This window comes from Vidua macroura, chromosome 1 (genome assembly GCF_024509145.1).
Source record: "Vidua macroura isolate BioBank_ID:100142 chromosome 1, ASM2450914v1, whole genome shotgun sequence".
Taxonomy (NCBI): Eukaryota; Metazoa; Chordata; class Aves; order Passeriformes; family Viduidae; genus Vidua; species Vidua macroura.
In genome coordinates this window covers 42,063,153-42,085,308 of record NC_071571.1, presented here as the reverse complement: position 1 = coordinate 42,085,308, position 22,156 = coordinate 42,063,153, and the positions used below count along the sequence as shown (strand labels likewise).

General features: G+C 40.4%; 1 protein-coding gene across 2 annotated transcripts in view; it reads left to right on the top strand.

Annotated features, from left to right (window-relative positions):
* Positions 1 to 361: 361 nt before the first annotated feature.
* Positions 362 to 22,156, top strand: part of ABHD5 (abhydrolase domain containing 5, lysophosphatidic acid acyltransferase) — a 28,659-nt gene continuing 6,864 nt past the window's right edge. The window contains exons 1-4 of one of the 2 annotated variants that reach the window (XM_053988316.1): positions 362 to 492; positions 15,623 to 15,708; positions 15,988 to 16,360; positions 19,709 to 19,863. In XM_053988316.1, coding sequence (XP_053844291.1) covers positions 362 to 492; positions 15,623 to 15,708; positions 15,988 to 16,360; positions 19,709 to 19,863 — 745 coding nt within the window. Of the gene's footprint in view, positions 493 to 12,163; positions 12,259 to 15,622; positions 15,709 to 15,987; positions 16,361 to 19,708; positions 19,864 to 22,156 lie in introns of those variants that run through there. The other variant, XM_053988325.1, reaches the window with a different exon arrangement.

Here is a 22,156-nt window from a genome sequence, read left to right as displayed (position 1 = left end):
ACATGCACCGCGGGCCCCGCGCTCACGGGGCAGAGCCGCCCCTCTGCGCGCCCGGCAAGCCGCGGCCCTTCTGCACGGGCGTCATCTGTGCCGCCATCCCGGGATCGGGAGCCAACCAACGGGAGCCTTGCTCCAGCCATGCCGCTGGCGGGCGCCTGGGGAGCGCCCGGGGCCCGCTCCCTTTGTGGGGCACCGTGCCAAGTGCCCGCCCGGCGCCCACTCACACCCCGGGGCCCGCCCGCGGCTCTCCGGGCGCTGCCGGGCCGCGCACGGCGGCGCTCGGGGGAGTGGGTGGTCCCGCGGGGCTGACGCAGGCGGCGGGCGGGCAGGAGGGAGGGAGTAAGAGAGGGAGGAGCCCGTGATGGCCGGTGCCGCCGCCGTCGCGCTGTCCCTCGCTGCGCTGCCGGCCGCCGCCACCGCCGCCCCTCCGCCGCTGTCAGCTGCCGACCACCGCGCCGCCGCCATGGCCGAGGAGGAGGCTCCTAGCGAAGGGTGAGTGGAACGGCCGCGGAATAACCCCTGTCCTCTCCGCGGGTGTCCAGGACGGCGGCAGGAAGCCTTTCGGTGCGCCAGGGCCGTGCCGTGCCGCCACGGGTGCTGCTCGCCCCGTCTACCTACGGGCCGCGGGGCGGCGGCGACCGGCCCTTGTGCCGGGGGCTGGGTGGGCTCCCGCCTCCCGGAGCGCCCGCCGGGCTCCGCGCTCCGCTCCGGCCCTGCCGCGCTCCGGCATCGCCGCTCGGGCGCTCCCCGGAGTGTGGGCACACTGCCTGCCATGTTTTCCTGCCGCACAGCCCGCCTTCCTGCCATGGCTTCCCGCCTTCTGGCACGGGCAGGCTCCCGGCAGGGTTTGCCGCTGGCTCCCTGCAAGCCCCGTGTCCCCCCGCTGCTTCCCCTTCTGCGCTGGAGCTCCGCCGTGGCTGGCCGGCTGTTGTCATTGCACACCTGCTTGCAGGCGTGTCCCTGCGCCTTTTCTGCCGCTTTGCTTTGGTGTAGGTACGCACTCCGACTGTCACCCACCCTTGCCTTTGCGCCACAGAGGTCACACGGCTGTATACAGTGCTGGCCCATGCTCCTGTGTGCCTCTGCGGCTTTATGCGTGCATACAGATACCCCATCTTCTCGTTCCATCGATTCTATATTTTCACTTTGATGTAGAGCACACAGTACACTTGTCAGCCTCTCTGTGTCATCATTCTATACTTTATATAAGTAAGAGATGGGAGCACATGTATAAATTACAAGCATACACTGTTGCTCTAACTTTTCCAGTACTGTGTGCTATCCCTGCTAACTTTTTCTTTCCTTTCACTGTGCCAAGGCATTCACATCTACTGAAATAACTCCTATGGCATAAGTTACCCTGACCCTGTTCTTAACATGTGTCTCTAATACTTGTTTTTAACCACTTACACCCTTGATATATTACTTTATTATAGCTAATGATCATTCTTTAGCCTGAAATTACATAGTTCCTCACTATATCTTTTGCATGTGTACATTCAAATGGTTACATATCAGTTACTAATCAATGATCTGTTCTTCAATTCACATGTTCTTTACTCAAGTATGCCTTCTTAGTGTATGCTTTATTTCTTGTTACACTTAAACTTCCATTGCAGACCCGTTTTTATACCCTTTAATTGCCCCCAAATATGTTGTCTGCCCTTGTAGAATAATACAGTCATCCTATCTCTGAGCTTGTTTACCAAACGTACTTAATGTATCTGCTGGTCACTTATCTCACAGTTTGTTCCATCGTATTTTATGGTTCTAATCCAAACAGTGCTCTAGAAGAATATATCTAGCTCTACTTTAGTCATACATATGCTTATTCCTTCTGTCAGATGTGTAAATATGCTTTATATGCATTGTTTACATTACTTTTTCCTCTTTCTCTATGCTTTAAATATTAGGTGGTATGTCCCATTACTGATTGCCTACTCCTCAAAAACTAATTTCTTGCCTTTTCTTCTACATCTCCCTTCTTGCATAACTAAGTCTTGTTTTATTTTGAGAAATCAGACTTAAAATTCTTCAGCTATTTGCATGAAAATCATGCCATGCATTCATGACTTCTTAATTAAATATACTGCCATTTGCATGTTGTCATGTTATGTGTCTGTTTGGTTATCTTTCAAAACTACCCCCATCCTCAATCTTGTTCTTTTACTCCTTTTTCCAGCTTGGGATTTTGGTATTTCATCTTACATATTTTCCTGCTCTGTCAGCTCAATCTGACCAGATCTGGACTATCAGTCTTTTCCAAATTCCCTGTTATGCCATTATTGCCATATGTATGCAGCATTCTCATTTCAAATGCAAACTCCAAAAGCTTCCCTTTCAAAGCACTATGCAGTTTTGTCTACTTTGTAACTCTGCACTCTTCTCCTTTCCTCAAACTTAAAATAGCTTCCCAAAATCTTCACCTCCACACAACCTTTGCAACATTACCCACTTGAAACTACAAGTGAAACCCTTCTTGGTTCTGTGTTCTTTCTGACCCCTTCACAGTCTTAAATGCAAGTAGTTTGTAAAGCTTCTTGTTGCTGGTTTACAGGTTTTCTAAGTACAAGTCTTAAAATAGCTCTGGCTCAGCCTGTTTTGTTTGTGTGTTCATTCAGCGCATTAGCCTGAACTGCATTAGCTGTCTGGTTTGATCACACAGAGTGCTGAGTGCTGCTGAGACAGTGCCAAGCACCCTCAACTTGAGTTGCCTTTCAGGATTGCAGGATCGTAACACTCGTTGATCTGGACATAGGGTTAGGCTGAATTTTCAAGAGGATTGCTGCAAGTTTCTCGTGTGGTTTACACAGCTGGGTGGCTTTTAAGGGGTGTTGGTTTTCAGAACTTCTGAACGATTAGATGTTGATGTGGTATTTTTCAGAGTAAGCCTCCCAATTCACTAAAGACTTCTAAAAACAGAATATCATCATCCTTTTCCATGAATTCAAAATGTGCATTTGTGTTGAAATGTTAGTGCTTTTATTGGTCAGTTTCTAGCAATAATTAAAATTAGCATTTGTTCATGTTTTGTAGTCAAGCAACACTCAGTACCCAGGGGAGGTTTATAAACAAGAGAAATATGTTACATGATTTTTCATTTAGAATGCTGTGGCAGTGATAGGAAGTTACAATATACTCTCAAACCCCTAGATTAAATTACTAGTGACAGGTGCACACAAATAATAAATACAAAGTTTATCTGTTTTGAAAACAATAGTGTGACTCAACTTGTTATGCAACACACTTGCTTTGTTGCAATTTGGTAACTGTGCAAAGCATGGTGAAAACAGAATAATAGTGGTTCAGTTACTTTCTGGAAGATCTCAGCTGAAAAATATTCATGAAAACTATTCATGGCTCTGTCCTAACTTTGAATTAGAAGATTAACTAAACAAATGTTTTAGTAGTCACAGTGCCAGTGATTGCTTGGTTAACATGTCACCTGCTAGTGATTTCCAAACCTGTTTACAGCCTTGGACCCTCTCTGTGTAGGTTATAGATGGAGACTTCTGCTTGTGAGGCTGACAGCCTGGTGAGAGCCTTTTGCCAGTATTGCATTCACTTTATTCATGGTGGATGCAGCAAGACTGCTTATGGCTTGTAATATAACTAGGAAGAACAGCTACTAAATGTATGTATACGTACAGAAAAAGGTCCCCAAACTGCAATACTGGTTTTTTTTTTCCCTCTGAGATAAGTGGAATGGTTTTCTTTAAAACAAAACTTTAAGGCATCTGCAGTTACAAGCCCACATCAAATTGTTTGTAAGTGGCCTTTAGTCTCACAAAATAGTGGCTTGGAGTAAAGGTAAAGACATGCACTCTAACACCAGTGTTCACAGTTATTTTTGTGTTATCCTTCAAGCTTGTTGGTATTACAGAACTCAATTTTGAAATGAGCTGTTTGATTAATAAGAGGAATAGTTTATTAGGTTTGATAGAGCCTGTGTCTCATGGAGTGTTACCCAACATCTCCAACCATACTGTAGGATGGTTCACAGTATTACAGCATGAATGGACACTCTCAACTCAGAATTTTTGCCTGAATTTTTTGCTAGTTACATGATCTAGGTTTTAAAGCAAACTGAGTGGGTAGGCTGCTGAAAGCAGGGTCCTGCTTCCTTTTCTTCCTTCCTGTAGTGCAGGTGACCAAACACAGGTTTGGTAGCTACAATTTGCATTTTTAAAGAGTGAGATGTTAGTGCAGTGTGGAAAGCAGATGTGGAAAAAGGTTAAAGGTCATTTCCTTCCTCTTTTCTGATTTTGTCTTTTTGGCTAGCAGGGTTGTGTCAGTCACAGCTTCAGTACTTAAAGCCTTTTGTGTTACATGCATGAGCTCATCAGAAGGTATTTGTATAAGCAGGTTTTCAGGCATTTACAGGATTATTTCTGATGTTTTGTGGTGTTTGTATGAATTTGGGGAGGGAAGGTCTGTGTTCATCAAGATCTCTCATTTCTCCTAATGCAGACTAACGGGAGAGAGGGAAAGATGGCAAAATGTAACAGGGGGCTATCTTCTCATTCTCGTAACAGAAGAAGGATACTCATAACCCCACTTCCAAGTATCAAAGACACTTCTTCAGAAGCTGCCGAGGTAGAATTAAGGGGGGGTCTTAGCCCCAGTGGAAATGGGGCTAAGCTAAGTGACAGTGAAGCGATAACTCTAGAGGGGCAACTAGCTGTGGGGCTGCTATAGTGCTGGTGACTACTGGTCATTGGAGAACACAATTTTTAGCCAGTATTGCATGTATTTAGGTATATGAAAAGTTTTAGAGCCTGCTGGGGGATGATAGTCCCAGTCAGAGACCTTCCTCTTTCAAAGGGACAGTGTTTATATGCTGGGGGTTCTCTGTTCTGAACTTCTGTGGGAGACTCTGAACAACTCTCCCAGCTGACAAACTATTAAAATGTCTCTTCTTTTATATAGTGGTTTATTAAGATTTCTTGCTCAGGAAATTTTGATGCTTGTGTTTCATAACTTCTGAGTATTTACTTGCAATTCTGACATTCTTTTGGGATAGTTTTTTTTTTGTACATGGTTTGTATTGACAGCCAGGGAGAAGAGGGCATGAGAGGAAAGGTGAGTGTCTGCATTTATATTGGCTCAGAAAGATCCAGATTGGAAGCTGAGCAGCAGGAGAGAGGTCAGTGGAGAAGAGAGATCTGTGAGTCAGTAAAGCTGTGTAAGGGAATGAGGTCGATCTGGAATAAGGTTAAGAGGGTAGAAGGATGATTTTAAGTGGCAGCAAGAACACATAGTGACATGGTGAGGAATGGCAGAGAAGGAAGGTGCTCTGAGTGTGTTGTATTAGAAATCTCAAGATGGTAGGAGACTATGGAAGGGGAAGACACAAGCATAAAAAAAATGCATTCTCTAAAAGATGTAAGAGCGCCTGTTGCCATTGGGAAAGTCTGCTCATGTATTGAAGTGAGGGAGAGAAGGGTGTGGCAAATGGCAAAATAGAGAAATGGGGTGGCTTAGAGCTCTAACAGACCACTGTAGATTTTTTTTTTTCTTGGTTGTATTTAGTAATTTGGTGTCATACTGACACCAAAAGCTTCATAATTACATCTTTACCTTTCCATAAGGGGACTTTTGATGTGATGACTTTTTAGATCTGTTTGACTTATTAACTATTTTTAAGACTACTTGCACTTCCTTGACATCTAGAGCATTTGTGGTGTAAGCATGTAGAGAAAACAGTCTGTTGTCAAAAGGATTGTGCACCTCTTAGGTTTTCCAGAAAATGGAATGGGGATAGGTAGTCCAAAATGTTGAATACCAGTTCTTGCATTTTGACATATTTGTCACCTTAGGTGATTGTGATAAAGGAAACATATCATAGAGTTGCAGTGAAACAACCCTCAGTGTGTACTTCAATACTTGATTGATCAATGCAAGTATTGATACCTGTGTACAAGTGGGGTTTGTGTATAGCATGTTTGGAGCTGAGGGAAGTGATCATATGCTTTAGATAGTCTTATATCTGTGTTCTGGGCCCTTATGGAAAAATGAAAACATTCACCTCCTAATGTTGTGATCTAAATTGTGCACGATATACAATGGAATTTTACCAAAAGAGAGGCAGGGTGGAGTGTGGGTGGGCAATGGTGCAGGTTAGTGAGGGGTGCCTGTTGCATGTGCTTTGCTCTTGTCCAATTTGATGGAATTTGGGAACAGGCTGAAATGTGGGCTGCTGGCATGGTAGGTATGAGAAGGCTGACAAGGATTAAGCAAGGTTGAAGTCATGCAATATTTGAAGGGCAGCAGGAGTACATCAGTTGATGTACGAATAAAATAAAAGCAGTACAAAGTTGAATAACATCTGAGGGGCACCAAGAGGAAATTTTAATTTCCTTAATTTTAGTTATGTTTTGCTTCACAAATTCTTACTGCAATGTGCAGTGTGTTGTTTGTAAAAACACATGAAATGTGTGGCATTGCCAAGTTCTATCTGACATGAGTTTACTGTAGGACCTCTGTGGTACCTAACCCGCGGTCTCTGTCACAAGGTTGAGGAGTTTTAGTGGAGCTGTGCAGCTTCCCCCTTGCTTCTCCTCTGCACCTTTATCTCTGTATTCTGTGTTATTCCATACGTGGTATGTAGTTGCTAATATGTTTTTTCTTTGGATTTTTTTTTCAGCTTTTAAATAAGAACGTGAAACTGAGTTGGGTGCTATCACAGCTTCTTTGTAAGCAGTATGAGCACTGCAGGTTGCAGGCTTGGGTAACACTCCATGTACTTCATTCTTGTGGTACATACTGAAAAAGCACTTGCCCTGAAATGGACACCTTTGGGTATAGCTAGAAAGAGGGTGGAAGAAATTATAAAAGCATAGAAAAAAGGATACATATGGTTAAAAAAAAATGGCAGTGCTGAGAGACTCAAGAAAGGGGGAGGGGGCTGCAATGCTGAAGTTGTACTGCAAGCTGTGTACCTATGTCTGAGGCCCGATATGGGAGGGAGCAGAATTGTAGGTCCTCTCCACTTCTTGAATGATCAGGTTGCTCAAATGACTTAAAATAGTCACAGTAAACTTTAATATCTCTAAAATAGCCAGAAAATATCATTGGTTATGGATTCACATTCATGAGGTACATTTTCAAGTTAATTTTGATAAGTGGTAGTTAATTTTGATAAAAACAGTAACTAATAAAAACAGTTTTGATAAAAACAACTTGCTTCTGAATTTTTATATTGATTCTGATGTTGAATGTTCTGAACACAGAATTCAAGATGCAGTAAATACATGAGGAATGCATTGTTTTCACCTCTGCCCTAATGTAGAACAATATTCTGCAATAACCTATCATGGGTTTTGTGTTGGAATGGGGCTGATGTATGTTACACTTCCTAGAAATATTATGCAGAGGTTTTCAAAACATTCTGTTTTAACATTACTGAAGTATCCAAGAGTTTCACAACATCTAATTGCATGGAACATCTTGGCTCAAAACTCATCTAAACAGAACTTTATGGGCAGGGTTATAATATCATCTGGGAAAAAATTGTTACCCTTTTTTAACCTGTTGACAATGATTTCATCCATTTTTTGTCTCCTTGTGAAAATGGTAAACAGACATTTCTTAAAGCAAAGAGTTTTTTTGTTCCCATACTATATTCCTGATACTTGCTTCTGCGTCTTGCCTCTTTAGTATGCGCTTCAAGGTCTTTCCCTGAGGATTTTCAGTCTGTTCATGCAATGAAAGTAAAACATGGAATGTTTTTCTTCTCCTGATTTTTGTCTGCAATGTCCAGAGTGTTTTGTCCTAGGAACATCTCATTTAAATTGTTGTGGATGCTACATCTGACTTCTATTGTACATGCAGAAGCTTTGTCCCTGGATATACAGCCTTCACAACAACAGTTACTGTGTATGCCTGAATGGTTCTGACTATATTCACTGTTCTCTGAAGACATAAGCATGAAAGAACATGCTGCACTTTAGGGACAGGAATGAAGGACTTCAAGGACTCCTAAAATTGCTTATGCTCTTAAGGTTCTCATGAAATCATATCTTGAGCCTTGTTGCAGAAACATCCCTGCCTAGTTAAATGTGGACTTGATGTCATGATTTTATGTTACTGTTTGTCAGTGGCAGCTCTGACTTAAAAGCTTGGTGTCCTCCACCTTGACTCACAGTCTTTCTTTCCACCTTGATAGTTCGTAGGTCTGCTGGTTAACTTTTTTGGCTTTTCTGTAGCTGGGCTAAACCATAATTATCTGGTTTAAAATAATTTTTCGTGCCTTTTTCATGCCTGAATTTCACCAATCTGGCACAAACAGCCACCAAGATGGACCTTGGATATAGTGATTACTAAAATATTTTTCTTTACATATTAGGGTTTTTTGCCATGGTGGTGTTGCTGGTAACTGTTAAAGAAGGATAAATTCTTGCCATAATAAGTCATGTAAACAGCACCCAGTATTCTCATATTGCAGGCTATTAAATTAACGAAATGGGAAAGGAAAAGTTCATTATAACTCAATAATGGATAGAAAGTTAGCAAGCCTGCTACTTTTCTCTGACATTTTGACACAGAAAGTTCTGTTTGATTGTGTCATCCTTGACTGTTTCTTTTCCTTTTTATTGTTTTGGTTTATTACCCATAAACTTGAAATTTAGTAACCAAATATAGAATTTGCTCTGAAAACTTAGTGGTGTTGATGGTGGAAGAAACCATCCTATGTACTCTTAAGCTTTGTGTAGACTACTGCTGATGCTGAGGAAAATGCAGAAAGCATCCAGTAAAAAGGAGATAATGAAAATGATAAAAGGGTATCTGTAGTTATTTCATTTAAGCATCCATCCTGTGTTAACTGTGTGTCAAGTGTTTATAGAGCATTATAGTAAAACAGTTTTATTTTTCAAATTGACACTTTGCCATAAATTTGATACGCTGACCTCTTCACCAGTAATGAACAACTGATGCTTCTTTTCATTCCTCCTTTTTTGCCCATTCTTAGTATTTCTATAACAAGTGAAAAGGCTGAATGAGTTGTGAGAAGTATCATGGTGTTTTTATGGGATGAGGTTTATGTAAGACCTTAGAAGAGTGAACTTTATGTTGCTTATATTTAGATTTCAACATATTGGCAATTTCAAATTCCTTTGCTAGCACAGTACTGCAAAAATACTTTATGCATAAACAAGAGGGTAGAATCTGAGCTGCCTTTCCGATAGTTTACCTTTGGATTTTTCTGTTACAGTGTAAGAGTCTCTTAAATGGGAGCTAGCTGGAATTGCTGGGTGCTTATAGCTGCATTGTCAGCTGAAAGACCCTGAAAATCCCAATGTCATTCTTCTTGGTGCTGGGCAGAAACAGTACCAAATTCTCTCCATTAATTTGTTTTTCTTTCCTTACTTACTTCTAAATGGCTGAAATTAATTCTGAGAGTCAGGAGAGGAGGAGGTTAGGGTTTTTGAGAGATCAACTTTGTTCTAAGAAGATTTAAGGGTAAAGGGTAAAGCTTGAAGTAGTTGACCAGTGAGTTCACTGAGTGTTACAGCTTTTTAAGTTTTTGAGCTTGCTCCCTAGCTAAAATTTTGTTAGTTTGCAATATTGTCTGCAAAAAATTAATTTTAAAATATTAAATACATTTGTTTCCTGAGAGCAAAAAAACAGATATGCAGCTCTGTTGCTTGTACATTCAGTTACTTTCCCATAATCCTTCCTTTGCAACTTACTGTGTATTTGTTGTATAACCTGAGCACTGGCTTCCTTACTGATGTAATTTTTAAGTCCAAATAATTCTTTGTGAAAGGAAAACATGTTCTTCACTATCCTGTCACTGCTGCATGGTTTTTGGTCTGTACTGGGAGTTTTGATTACCATACTAACATCAAAATTCTTAGTGAAAAGCTGATTTTATATTCAACACTTTAGAAAGGTTTTTGCATGTCATGTCTCGGTGGGTGGGAAATTTTTGACAGGTTGTCACGGTTTGACACTGGCGCAATGCCAGCGCCCCCATGAAAATACACCTTCTCAAATAAATGCTGTGAGATGTTATCAGGAACAGAGCAGAGCAGGCCCAAGCTTAATAACAAAGGAAAAAAACTTTATTAAACTACTACTACACAAGACACACGGACTAAATCCAGGATGAAGACCTTTTAAAACCAATTTCCAAATTTAAAACCTCCTCCCAATTTCCAAAACACCCACCATGAAACATCACCCGGGATTCCTGATCAAATTACCACCCTTCAGATAATCAATACTCAGTCTATCAAGGGAGAGAGAAGTCTCTCTTATACCACAGACCCCCCAGGAAACACAGTTGCCACCTCCTGTGTTTCCCTGTCACACATGGCAACCGCCCGGAGAAAATCTGCCAGTGTGACACTCTCCATGTCACAGTGCTCTCACCACCATGCATGGACAGACTGCTCATAGGGCTTCTTTAAGGATGCTTTGCCATGGACCCATAGATACAACAGTTCAGCTTCTCATCTTGGGACTACAGTCCCCACCTCTTTCCCCTGGGGCCAAGGGTCCAGGAACAGAGATCATCTTCTTTCTGAAGACAGAGGGCATCACCATTCCCTCCTCAGCTTTCCTCTGTTCTTGCCATTCCTGTGTGGTTAGAAGCTGAAGCAGGTCTCCTTGGGTCACCACTGCATCCCCTTAAAATGCAGTCTCTATTGCAGGAGAATTTGGTTCAGTCTATGGCTAACAAGAAAAGTCCAGCCAAAAGCTACTTCATCATCTCCTCCCACCCAAATATTTCTTCTTCTAACATGTCAGGTCCCGGACTGTCTCTCTTCCACTACAAATCGAGGAGGAGTAATATTTTACAAAGCCCTCATTTCCCAGAAAGGGTTAAAAGTTCAGACTCCCTGGACGGCTGAAATCTCTGTCCAGCATTCCCATCTCCCACGCTGGGCATCATCCCCCTCCTTTCTGCATCTCCTCTGCCGGCAAATCTCCAAGTGCCATCAGGCTCTCTGTCACTTTCCCTCTGGAGGGGAAGGGGTGGGGACGACAAAGGCATCTCCGCTTCTCTCCACCCTTCCGTCCGCAGGAGCTGGCTTGGTTCCAGACCCTCAGCCCCTCGGCCTACCTGGACAAGGCCGCGTGGCTTCCCCTCCCCCACCCAGCCCATGGATGGGCAGGGGAGAGTCTGCACTCTCTGACGAGCGGAACCAAAGAGACAGTTCCGCTGGGAGTTCTTGCTTTTAAGCCCCTGTGTTCTCAGAGGCGTGTCCATACTTTCAGTGGTCACTCCAGGTGCCAATATCCAAACCTGACCACTGATTGGTTTGACCCAACTTCCTGAAAAAAAATTCACTTCCATGTCAAACCACAACACAGGTGATCATGTAGCAAATGGTATTGTATTCGTTTACTCTGGTTTGGTGTAGTTCTGTTGCCTTTTTGCAATCTGTTTGCAAACCCCAGGTTTTTTGGTTCGCTGTTCTGCCGCAGAGACTTTCCACAGGTCAGGACAGCTAGGTCTGTAATGCTGGTGTGTGGGAGGAGATGCCTCCATTGAATGATTTCAAGCTTACTACATCTTGTAAGTCATGCATTTGTATAACTCCAATATAGGTAAATCATATGCTCGAAAAGTAAGAGAATGAGTTCCATTTCTGTACATTTATATGTCCTAGATAGAGTTATAAGCAATTTCTGCTGAATATTTTTATGTGGTAGAGCTTCAATTTTTTAAATCCACACTGCAAGCCAGAAATCAAATAGACTGTTCAGCAGCTTCAGTACATACCTCATTATTAGAATATATGTTTTCAATTCTTCAGCAGTATCTAAGTTTTCACAAACTTTTTGTGAGTATGTCAAATTTGTAACTGGCTGCAGATCCATTAATTGTATTGCATGGAGTCATTTCTCACCAAGCTGAATAGGGTTTGCCACATTCTTCATTTGGTTTGATCTGAGTAGTGGAGGTGAATGGATGGGACAGGCTCACTGTACCTGTGCCTCTATTTGATTCTCAGTTCTTTTGAAAGTTACCCTCAGGCAATTCAAGTGGTGCTGACAGTAAGATCTTGATTCAAATTAACATTCAAGCAGCTAAGGACAAGCAGTATTATCCTGAGCTACACATAACACAATGTTCATTCACTCAGTAAGTGTCAAAATATAGAAATAATTCTTTATTGTTATCCTTTCTTATGCTTGCAACCAGGGTCTCGGAACACTTGCTCCAACCAGCCAATGTGTCAGATCCTGTGTGGTGGCTTGGCACCTGCACGTGGTGGTTGCAGCTTCACTTTGTCAGATGATTATGTGTGTATCCCTTTTGTTTGCATTATTTATTACTGTATTTAATCATCAACATAGGAGACTGATAGTCCCCACTAATCTTCTAGTCTCACACTAATCACCTTGACTTTCACTAAGGTCATTCAGTGGGTGTCTCCAGGGCTTTCCCTTACCTTCTGGTCTCCTTCCCTAGATGCGTTAAAAGAAGTGTGGAAGTGTGTGTGGAGGTCTGTCGGCAAAGAGGGTGACTTCTTCGAATGCTTGGCAGGCCAGCAACCCCCTCACCCCACCTGCTAGTCTCTGATTTTTCCAGCTCTGTTACTCCAGATGTTGTCAGACGGATGTGAAGAATGTAACTAACCCCAAACTGATGATGCAAGGAATCACCCTCTGCAATGCTTTGCCCTACTGCTGGTTATTGATTATTTTAGCATGCATGTGCACGCTGGTTTATGTTACTACATGGCCACAAACATACACAGGTTAAATTCCGATGTGTAACACCTGTAAGTACATTTGGTAAAAAATTACAAAAATGCGGGCTGCCAGTAGATTTATTTCCCACTTTCTGAAATAGCAAGCAGCTGAGGCCAGTGGACCTCCTAACTCCTCAAAATACAAGATTTTGCTCTTGACTTTTTACAAAAAGATGGGTAGGAACAGAGTGTAAGGGAAGTGGTGGGTGATGAGAGCAGTGTGGGGTCTGCCTCTTCTGGCAGTGGGTAGCTCACTTACAAAGTGGAACTACTGCTGGAATCTTCAGTTTTCTTTCATAACTCATCTCCATTGCTGGTGTGCACACTGTTTTGAAAGGTCCATTGCTTCATTTTTGACATTACGTAGCACTTACAGCTTTGTATCACAGAAATAAAAATGACAGACCATGTAAGCAATGGATGTTCCTGTATGCATTTAGAAGACACATTTAGCACATATGTACAAAAGAAATGATACAACTATAGCCTTCCAAAGTTATCAGAAAAAATATTCAAATAGATTAAATAAATGTTTGTTCTTCAAATAAATGTTTGTTCTTCAAGTGTGGAAAACATCTAGCAATGTGGTAAATCTTTTCTGGAAGGAGGCAAACAAAGGATTAAGTCTTGACTATAGGTAACTAAATATTTTCTTCCTAAAATAGTATTTCTAGAAGGTGCTCACTTTTTTTGCCTGAAAGCCTTCACTGCTTACTCTTTCAGTTCAGCAAGTACAACAGGACAGAATTGCAAACATAGTTGTAATTTTAAAGCTTCAGCTTGATGACTGTATTCATCAAACTATACATGTATGCAATGCCTCTTCTGAATTAAAATCTAAGTATTTGTAAACAGTTCTTGTAAGTAACAAAAGAAGGAGTGGGCAACTTTACCATTCTGATACATTTTCCTAAATAATTTTCATAAGTATCCAGGTGCCTCCCTAGGACTAGGAAATACAATTCTGGGACTGTGATCTGTAGATGTCACTTATATTTCATTGTGGCCATATCCCTGCACTGTTTTCTTGTTGATGTGTTGCAGCTTTACATCTCTGTGAATAAATAAATGAGATCTTTAAAGTATTTTCTTCGCTGATGTAGTGGTTTTTCTGAGAAGAAACAGTACACAGAGTTTCAGCTTAGGGGAAATAGTGACTGGTTTTGTTTCTGACCCAAGAGTTAAGAATGCAAATGCCTAGTTGAGCATGTAACTAGCAGAAAGCTTGACTCAGAAGAGTGGTGACCTAGTTGTTGTTTAATAATTTACCAGAGTAATTCATAGCACTGGACACAATTAGTGTTCTTGTTAAACTCGGATTTCATGGTTACTTGCGGGTGAAATTACTTTTGGCTTGTCCCAGCTTTAACTTCTTAAAGATAAATAAATATTATAAATAAATAAATAAGATAAATATTTTTAAATAAATGTATAGTTTAATGTGGAAGCAGGATACTTGGATTCCCATTTTCCTATAAGGTGCTAAGTTCCTTAATTTCTTAGATTGCATGAGCACATGGCATGGAAGGACATACAACCAGCTGTTCCCAGCTCCTCAATTAAAATGATGATAACAATTCCCATGGTCCCTCCTTATAACAATTCCAGTGATGTGGTGGGTCAGGAAGGTGATTTACAGAACAGCCAGATATCAGTGTAGAGGAGTAAATAATACTGAATAGCAGTGGGCCTGAGTGATTGGATGATTAATCTGTTCTGGTCAGATATGGTTTGGGGCTTTTTTTCTTAAATGTCCTCTCACAGGTTTCTATGAATCTGAAAAATGGGGCTTACAGTTGCATTGTGCATTCCCAGAAAACTGTCTGTGTCATATCATAAACTTAAGGAGCTATGCAGCTGTAGTAGGTCAGTCCTTAGAATGTGTGGAGAAGATGCATGGTAAAGAGCTTGTGGGGCCTGATCTTTAATTTATTACTGATGTGTTGTGCGCACTGAAAAACTGGACATTAGTAATCTAATAGTCTTTCAGCATTACTTATTGTATAACTAATACTCTCAGTGTTCAGTCCTGAAAATTGTGTAACTAACTGAGAAGCAGTTCAGTGTGGAAAAAGAGTGCTAGAGAAAGTTGATTTGGTGACTGATGTCCTCTTCCCTGCGAGGAATGGTCCTGCAGTGGCAGCTTTGCACTGGTAGCCTAAGCCACTTCAAAACCCAGTGAGAGATGGAAAAAAAGATTCTGTCTTAAAAACAAGGGGTAAATTAGCACCCAGGAAGAGCAGTACCAAATTGCAGCACTGGGCTAGGCAATGCTGCCAGCTGAGTCATTCCTCCTGCTCTCATGGTCAAGCTGGCAGTACCAAGATAGTAACTGACAGCTGGAAAAGCAGCTTCTGTTGAGGGAATTGCTGGTTTGTTTTCCACTGGAACTTTGTTTCTAAGTTCATAATTAAGGTCTTACGTTTTTTCCTTGGTAGGATAAACCTGCTTATTTTTCACTTTTTAAATTTAGAGAAATAATCAGTTCAGGTTAGGCTGGTGAAGGCAGAGCTTACTGCTTTTTTGGAAATAATAGGTTCATGCAAGGTTATGCATGTGCAGGCAGACTTCCAAAGGAACTTGAGAGGAGGCTGGAAACTCCAGTGATTGTTACATATCTTGCCAAGCTTGTTCTGTTGATATGAGGGTTCATGTCTCCAGATCAGTATGCTGTGGTAGGAGGACACAGTGGAAAAACTGCTCACCCTTTGAAGAATGTCCCTGTTTGTGATGCCACTTTATAAAAAGTCAGGAAAAAATGAATTCCCTCCCACTGCAAAAATAGTGTTCTTCACACGGTGTGCTTAACGTGGGCTCTCTTATGAAGAGCAGCAAAAGAAATGTCTTCAAGGAATCAGTGCCAAAAATTACCATGCTGCTCAAGACATTTTTATTCTGTATTGCTGTTGTAGGTTCGGATGGTTATTCAGCTGGCTTCCTGCCTGGTGTCCCACATCACTGCTACACCTTAAAGAGGCTGAGGACAAAATGCTAAAATGTAAGTCTTTGGTTTTTAATAAGTTTCATCACTATAACTAGATTTTTTTATATAAATTGACGTTAAATATAATGAGAGAAGATTTTCAGTATGTTTTTTACACTGTGATAAAATAAACAGGTTTAAAATTACGTTCTTATTTTTCACTTACGTAGATATTTGATTAGAAGCTATCTCCTTTGAAAGGAGCCCCTATTTAAAACAGTGGTTTCAGTAGAGTGTACTTCATATTTTGTCAGATGTGTCTAGTAACACAATTTTTTCTCCTTTTTTCTCCAGGTATTGCAAGCATATACAATAAACGATATGTGTATATATCTAATGGAAATAAAATATGGACACTGACGTTCTCTCCAGACTTTTCAAATAAAACTCCACTTGTTCTCCTGCATGGGTTTGGAGGAGGTGTTGGACTGTGGGCTCTCAACTTTGAAGATCTCTGTGGGAACAGGACCGTTCATGCTTTCGACCTCTTGGGATTTGGACGTAGCAGTAGACCACACTTTGACACTGATGCTCGGGAAGCAGAAAATCAGTTTGTGGAATCCATAGAAGAATGGAGAAAAGAAGTGGGGCTAGAAAAAATGATTTTGCTTGGACACAACCTAGGTGGATTCCTGGCTGCTGCTTACTCCTTAAAATATCCATCAAGGTATGTGAAAATAAAAGAATAAAGGGATTCCTTTTTTGTATTTGACTACTGATTTTAATATAGATTTTATTTCATCAAGCTCTTTATAGATAATCTTTATACAGATGACTGTAATGATTTAAAGAAAATATACAGAATTCTAAGACCAAAGTATTAATTGTGTGGTTTGTTTCTAGGTGAAGGAAATAGGTAGATATGGTAAACATGATTTTCTGTATACTTTTCTGTACCTCTTCAGTTTAGTAACCCCTTGCCATGTTATAAGGTGAAATAGCAGTGAATATATTTATGGGTGAATGTTTTTGTCTCAAAGATTGTTTTGTGAAGGGAAAATAGGCCTGTTATCTTATGGATAACATTGAAACTTTTGAATATAATTCCCCTAGGTAATTTATGCCTATATGCTAGCAGTCAGCCTGGTGCCAGCAGAATGATGTAAAAATTATTTTAGTGACTCTTTGATTTAAATTGTCGGTATGCCACTTCATATTTCTTTGTAAGACAACCCATCTGCAGCAGTTCTCTAATTATATTTCATCATCATTTTCTGCACCATGTTTTGTGGAACAGTTAATACGTTTTTTTCCCCTTAAAGTAGTAATTTGTTTCTTTTATGTATCTTTTTATAAGTCCCTTTATAACTGACCTAGGATCTCACCAACCGAGGCAATTCTGTATCAAAAAATGTCAGTGCTTTTGTTGGGATACATTTAGTGGTCTCCTATGAAAATCTGAATATTAACTCTCCACATCATATAGCAAATTCTATATTTTACTAAACATATCTTATTCTTTTCTATTCATGTCAAATTTTACTGTTTCTTTGTTTCTCACTTGGATGTATTTGAAGTAATTTCATGCATTGTTTTTCCCTAGAACACTTTGCCTTTTTCTTTCTAAATGGACAGCAATTAGCACAAGTGGCTGGAAATGGTGCGTGAAAGTAGATGTGTTTCTAAATCCAGAATTGCAACAAAGATACAAACCTATTATCCTTTTAAACCAACTTCTAGCTAACTGTAGTTAGGTTTTTGTAGGGATCACTTATAATTTCCTTACCTCTTTTTCCAAAGTATCTATAAATGGCACTGTCCTAACCCTTTGGGATCAGATATTGGTTTTGCCCACTGTTGACTTACATCAAAAGTGGTGCTTTATTTTTATGCCTCACTATGCTTAAGTTGGGGTTAATTAATATGGAGATGTTTCAGTTTGTGTCTCACATTACTAATGTTTCTCTGAAATTAAACTAAGACCACCAAAATAACAAATTGACTGTTAGGGTCTTAGAAGAGCATTGAATCAAGTGATAAATATAGCACAGCTTTCAGCCAGGTTATCTAAAAATGCATTAGAGGCTTAAGGGATTCTGGATACATATTGTTAGGAAAGTAGATCTGTTTCTCCAAGCATAGATGATCCGTTAATTTGCTACACTGTACCAGAGTCCATGGAAAATCCGAGGCTACTAATCCAAAAAGATTCCCATTTAGCTTATTGCCAACTTGAAGTGGGCCATGATTTTCAAATAGTGCAACTTCTGGATATTTACTTTGGAAGTGATTCTCATGGTCAACTTCCCATTATCCTGGATTATGTTTTAGGCTTGTTTACCAAAAGGAGAATTGCCAAACAGGAAGGAAAGTATTAAGAAAGGAAACATGAAACAAAGGTTACTTTATTTTTATTAATTTGTTTGCCATATTATACTTAATGCCATAGTTTGTGCAGAGTGTGTGGCTGTCCTGAATGGCTCCTCATGCCTTGCTGTGCTGTGCCTCTGATCTGTCCTGTTTGGTTTGTACAGATTCTACCCTGTCCTCTCTTACTGTTGCAGGGTGCGAGTATGCTCATAGCTGAGCCAACAACCAATAAATGTCTTTGTGATGTTAATCCTTTCCAGCCCTTCATTCCAAGAATAGGTTTTTGGTTTCCCAACTGATCATAACCTAGAAATAACTTTTGGGATCACTTCTAGCATCATTTTAGGCACTATGAACTTTTCTGTGTTAATATATGATCTCATGGCTTTAACAGGGAAGGAAGTAATGAAGGAAAAAGTTAAAGGTAAAAATATAAAAACCATAGATGGATTTAGGTTAGATAAGACTTTTAGGATCTAGTCCAACTGTTCACCGAGCACTTCTAAGTGCACCACTAAACCCACGTCCATAAGCACTGCATTCACACATCTAAATACCTCCAAAAATGGGTACTCAATCACTTCCTTGGGCATAGCATCATAAAATGGTATAGGTGGGAAGGGACCTAAAGGATTATCTGGTTCCCACCCCCCTGCCATGGGCAGGGACACATCCCACTAGACCAGATAGAACAAGACAGCCCATTCCAATTTCTTCCTTTCAGTGAAGAAATTTTTCCTGATATTCAATCGAAACCTCCTTGAGGCCATTTCCTCATGTCCTATTCCTTGCTACTTGGGACAAGAGACCAACCCCCACGTTGGTAGAACCTCCTGGCAGGTAGTTGTAGAGAACGATAATGAGGAAGCTGAAATGGAAAATCATCTTAAAATGGAAAACTGAGTTAAGGGTCACTTTTTCCCAGAAATCACCACAATCTAGAACATGTAAGAGTAGGTGTTATTATGGAATTAAATAGAAAAGGGACAATTAAAGGAAAAGGGACAATTCTAATCTACCAGGATGAGTTAGAATTTTGCTTGTGGGGGACCCACAGCACAAAGTGATCAGTAGTTGCATATGCTGGAGACTCCTACAATGCTCTCTGTACTGATATTCCTTTGAATAATAATTTTACAAATTGCCTCTCTGATGTTTTCTTTCATGACCTAAAATCAATAAATTTGGAAGACTACTGCTAGTTTTACTCTGCCTTTTTCAGTTCAAATTTTACTTTGATGATTTTCCAGTTAAATTGTGTCTCTTCTTTGAACAGAGATCTTAGACTGCTAGAAACTTCACTTTAATGAAACAGATGCAATTATCCTCTTTTCTGTCAAGTTAAACTACTCCTGCAAATAATATTGAATGAGCATTTAGATTAGGCTATTTTTTAAAACAGAAACAAGACTATCCTTTCTCTCAAATGTTTGCGACGGTGGGTATCTGTAATATACTGAGTTTCTCTTTGTGACACATTCTTCCATGTTTCTGGTCATACATATGATTAGGTGCAATTTACTCTCTAATTAGCAATTGAAATCAAAATGGTTGATGAATCAGAAACTAGGTAATAAGCCTCTGTGATAGAAGTGACTAAAGTAGGCTGTACGTATATATCTGTAAAACAGATAGCACGTTTTCATCATGCTCAATTTAAGAAAAGCTACTGTACTTTAAACCGCTGAACCTTTTTTGCCAACAGGGTCAAGCATCTTATCTTAGTGGAGCCATGGGGCTTTCCAGAGAGGCCTGACAATGCTGAACATGAAAGACCAATTCCAATCTGGATCAAAGCACTAGGAGCTATATTGAGTCCATTTAATCCATTAGCTGGGCTAAGAATAGCAGGACCCTTTGGTGAGTTTTAGCTACTCTTAAATACCATTTCTGTTTTAGTTAAACATAAACGTGGAGCAGACAACGCATTATGATAAGCTTTTTTGCAAGTTTGTATCACCCATGGAGGAAAGAGTTGGAGGAGAAAGTGGGAGAGGTTGAAGAAAGTTTGAACTCTTTAGGAAAGAAGGCAGACTCTTGCTATTACAAGCACTAGTGCGATAATCTACAGCAAGCTACACTATTATCATCTGTACAGGCTTCAGTTACAGTGAGTTGGATTATGCAGGTGTCTGTTGGGGAACCCTGACAAAGAGGTGTGAATGTGAAAGGTTTTTTTCTGGTTGCCTCTGGTCACAGTCCATTTCGCTTCCCTTCTAATTCCAGTTTGATGAGCAAATGGGATTTCCAAATTCCCTTAACATTAGAAGGCAGTCTGTCATAAATGCAAGAATCTTTGGCCTGAGTTCAGAGAAGTTGAAACTGGGTTCTTTTGATTAGCCATTTTTATTCTACTCTAGGAAATCTTGGAGGCCTCATTGGTGTCCTGCATTATGGTGGCAGTTCATATTTCCATTTATTCAACAGCACTAATGGAATGGTAGATAAACTCTCTATATCCTAATACTAGGGCTAGGTAAGGCTGACCAAAAATACTGTGATTTTAGTTCATGTGGGGAATGGGGAGAAGAGTGTAATGAAATCTAAAAGTCATTATAGCTATTCCTTCTAGAGAAGAAAGAGGTTATCTGTCTGTTACTCTCTGTGCTACTCAATTATCTTCTGGAGAGGCATGGAAAAATATATCCTTCAGACTCCTCACAAATACAATTAACTAACCTCTTCATCATTTTTGGTATTCAGTCTGAAGATAAACTTGTGAGATTTCTAGGCATTGTTTATATTTAAACCACATCTGTTTCCTAAATCTATTTCTATAGAATATATATTTCAATATGCTGCATATGCTGATTTGTTTCTTTTCAATAGTGTGACAAGTGTAGTTTTTCAGACAAGCAACATATTTTGTACAAACAGATTTTTTTAAAAGCAAAATGCTAATTTGGTTAACAAAACAACCTGGAAAACATTGAGTGACATGCACTGATTTAATGTGTTCTATCCAATAACAAGAGCATGCATAAATCAATCCACATGGGAAAACTCAAAGCTGAAATTGTCTTCCTTAGCAATAAATGAAGTGCTGCAGAAGCAGATTCTGTCCTGGCAAGGTGTCCCACACCTAGCCTCGCTTATAGGTTGCCGTGGAGGGCAGTGCCTTTAAAATTTTTTTCATCTGTTACTGCACTGGTAAAAAAGTTTTCCATCACCAACTTAAGTTCTTGACAGGTGAAACCTAGTTCTTGGAGAAGGGTAGGTCTAAACACTGTGCTGCAAGTAGACATCAGATCTAGCCTGATGAAGGCACTGAACTGAACCCAGGTTTCCTTCCACGTGCGGATGTGTTTGAGCTGGTGGGCAGATGTTGAACTGTTTGAACTTTACTCTAAAGCCAGTTGTTCTTATTCAAAGGTATGAGTTCAAATGTGAGCCAGGTTCATTGGGATATCACAGTAGTATCACATGGATATTTAATCAGACCCACAAGCGAATACTTAAAACTGGAATCCAGAGATATCTTTTTCTTTGAGTGGTTTCCAGGTAGTTGATTTGCATGTTTTCATTCACTTAACTGGAACAGTCACCCAGGAGTTTCACAGTTTGGTGGGGGTTTGGTGCTTAGGTTGGATTTCTGAATTCCATTCCTAGAGCTGGATGCCTGAAAATTCCAGAATTGTCAGTGTGACCACACCCTTTTTGTGGAAATCTGTGTCTTCAACGTTATAATTTCTTACAGTATTTTCATAGACACTGTAGAAAACATCAGCCAGACCATTCAGAATTTCTTCAATAAATACTACAACAATGGTTTACAGTCTGATTTCATTCCAAAATTTGTTCCAAAGTGCCTTGAATCCTTGTTTCATTCTCCCCTGTAAATTCCCAGGGGAAAAATGTTTTGGAATTGGACCCACTGAAAAAGCACTTCTTATCAAAACAGAAAGGGAATTCTAAAATTTGGTAACACTTCTTGCCACGACCTGCTGATAGCAGGGCAAGGCACAGAATTAGACTCTTTTTCCCAAGTACTCTTATTCCAAGCCAGCTGAGTTCATTTGTGTTCAAAAAACCCAAACACACAAGAAAAGAAGTCCAGCAATTGTACTCTATGTAGAGAAAATAGAGCAAAGCCAATTGCCAGATTTTTACAAAATCTTCATTGCTTTGTGAATTAAATCACTGTTTCATAAGG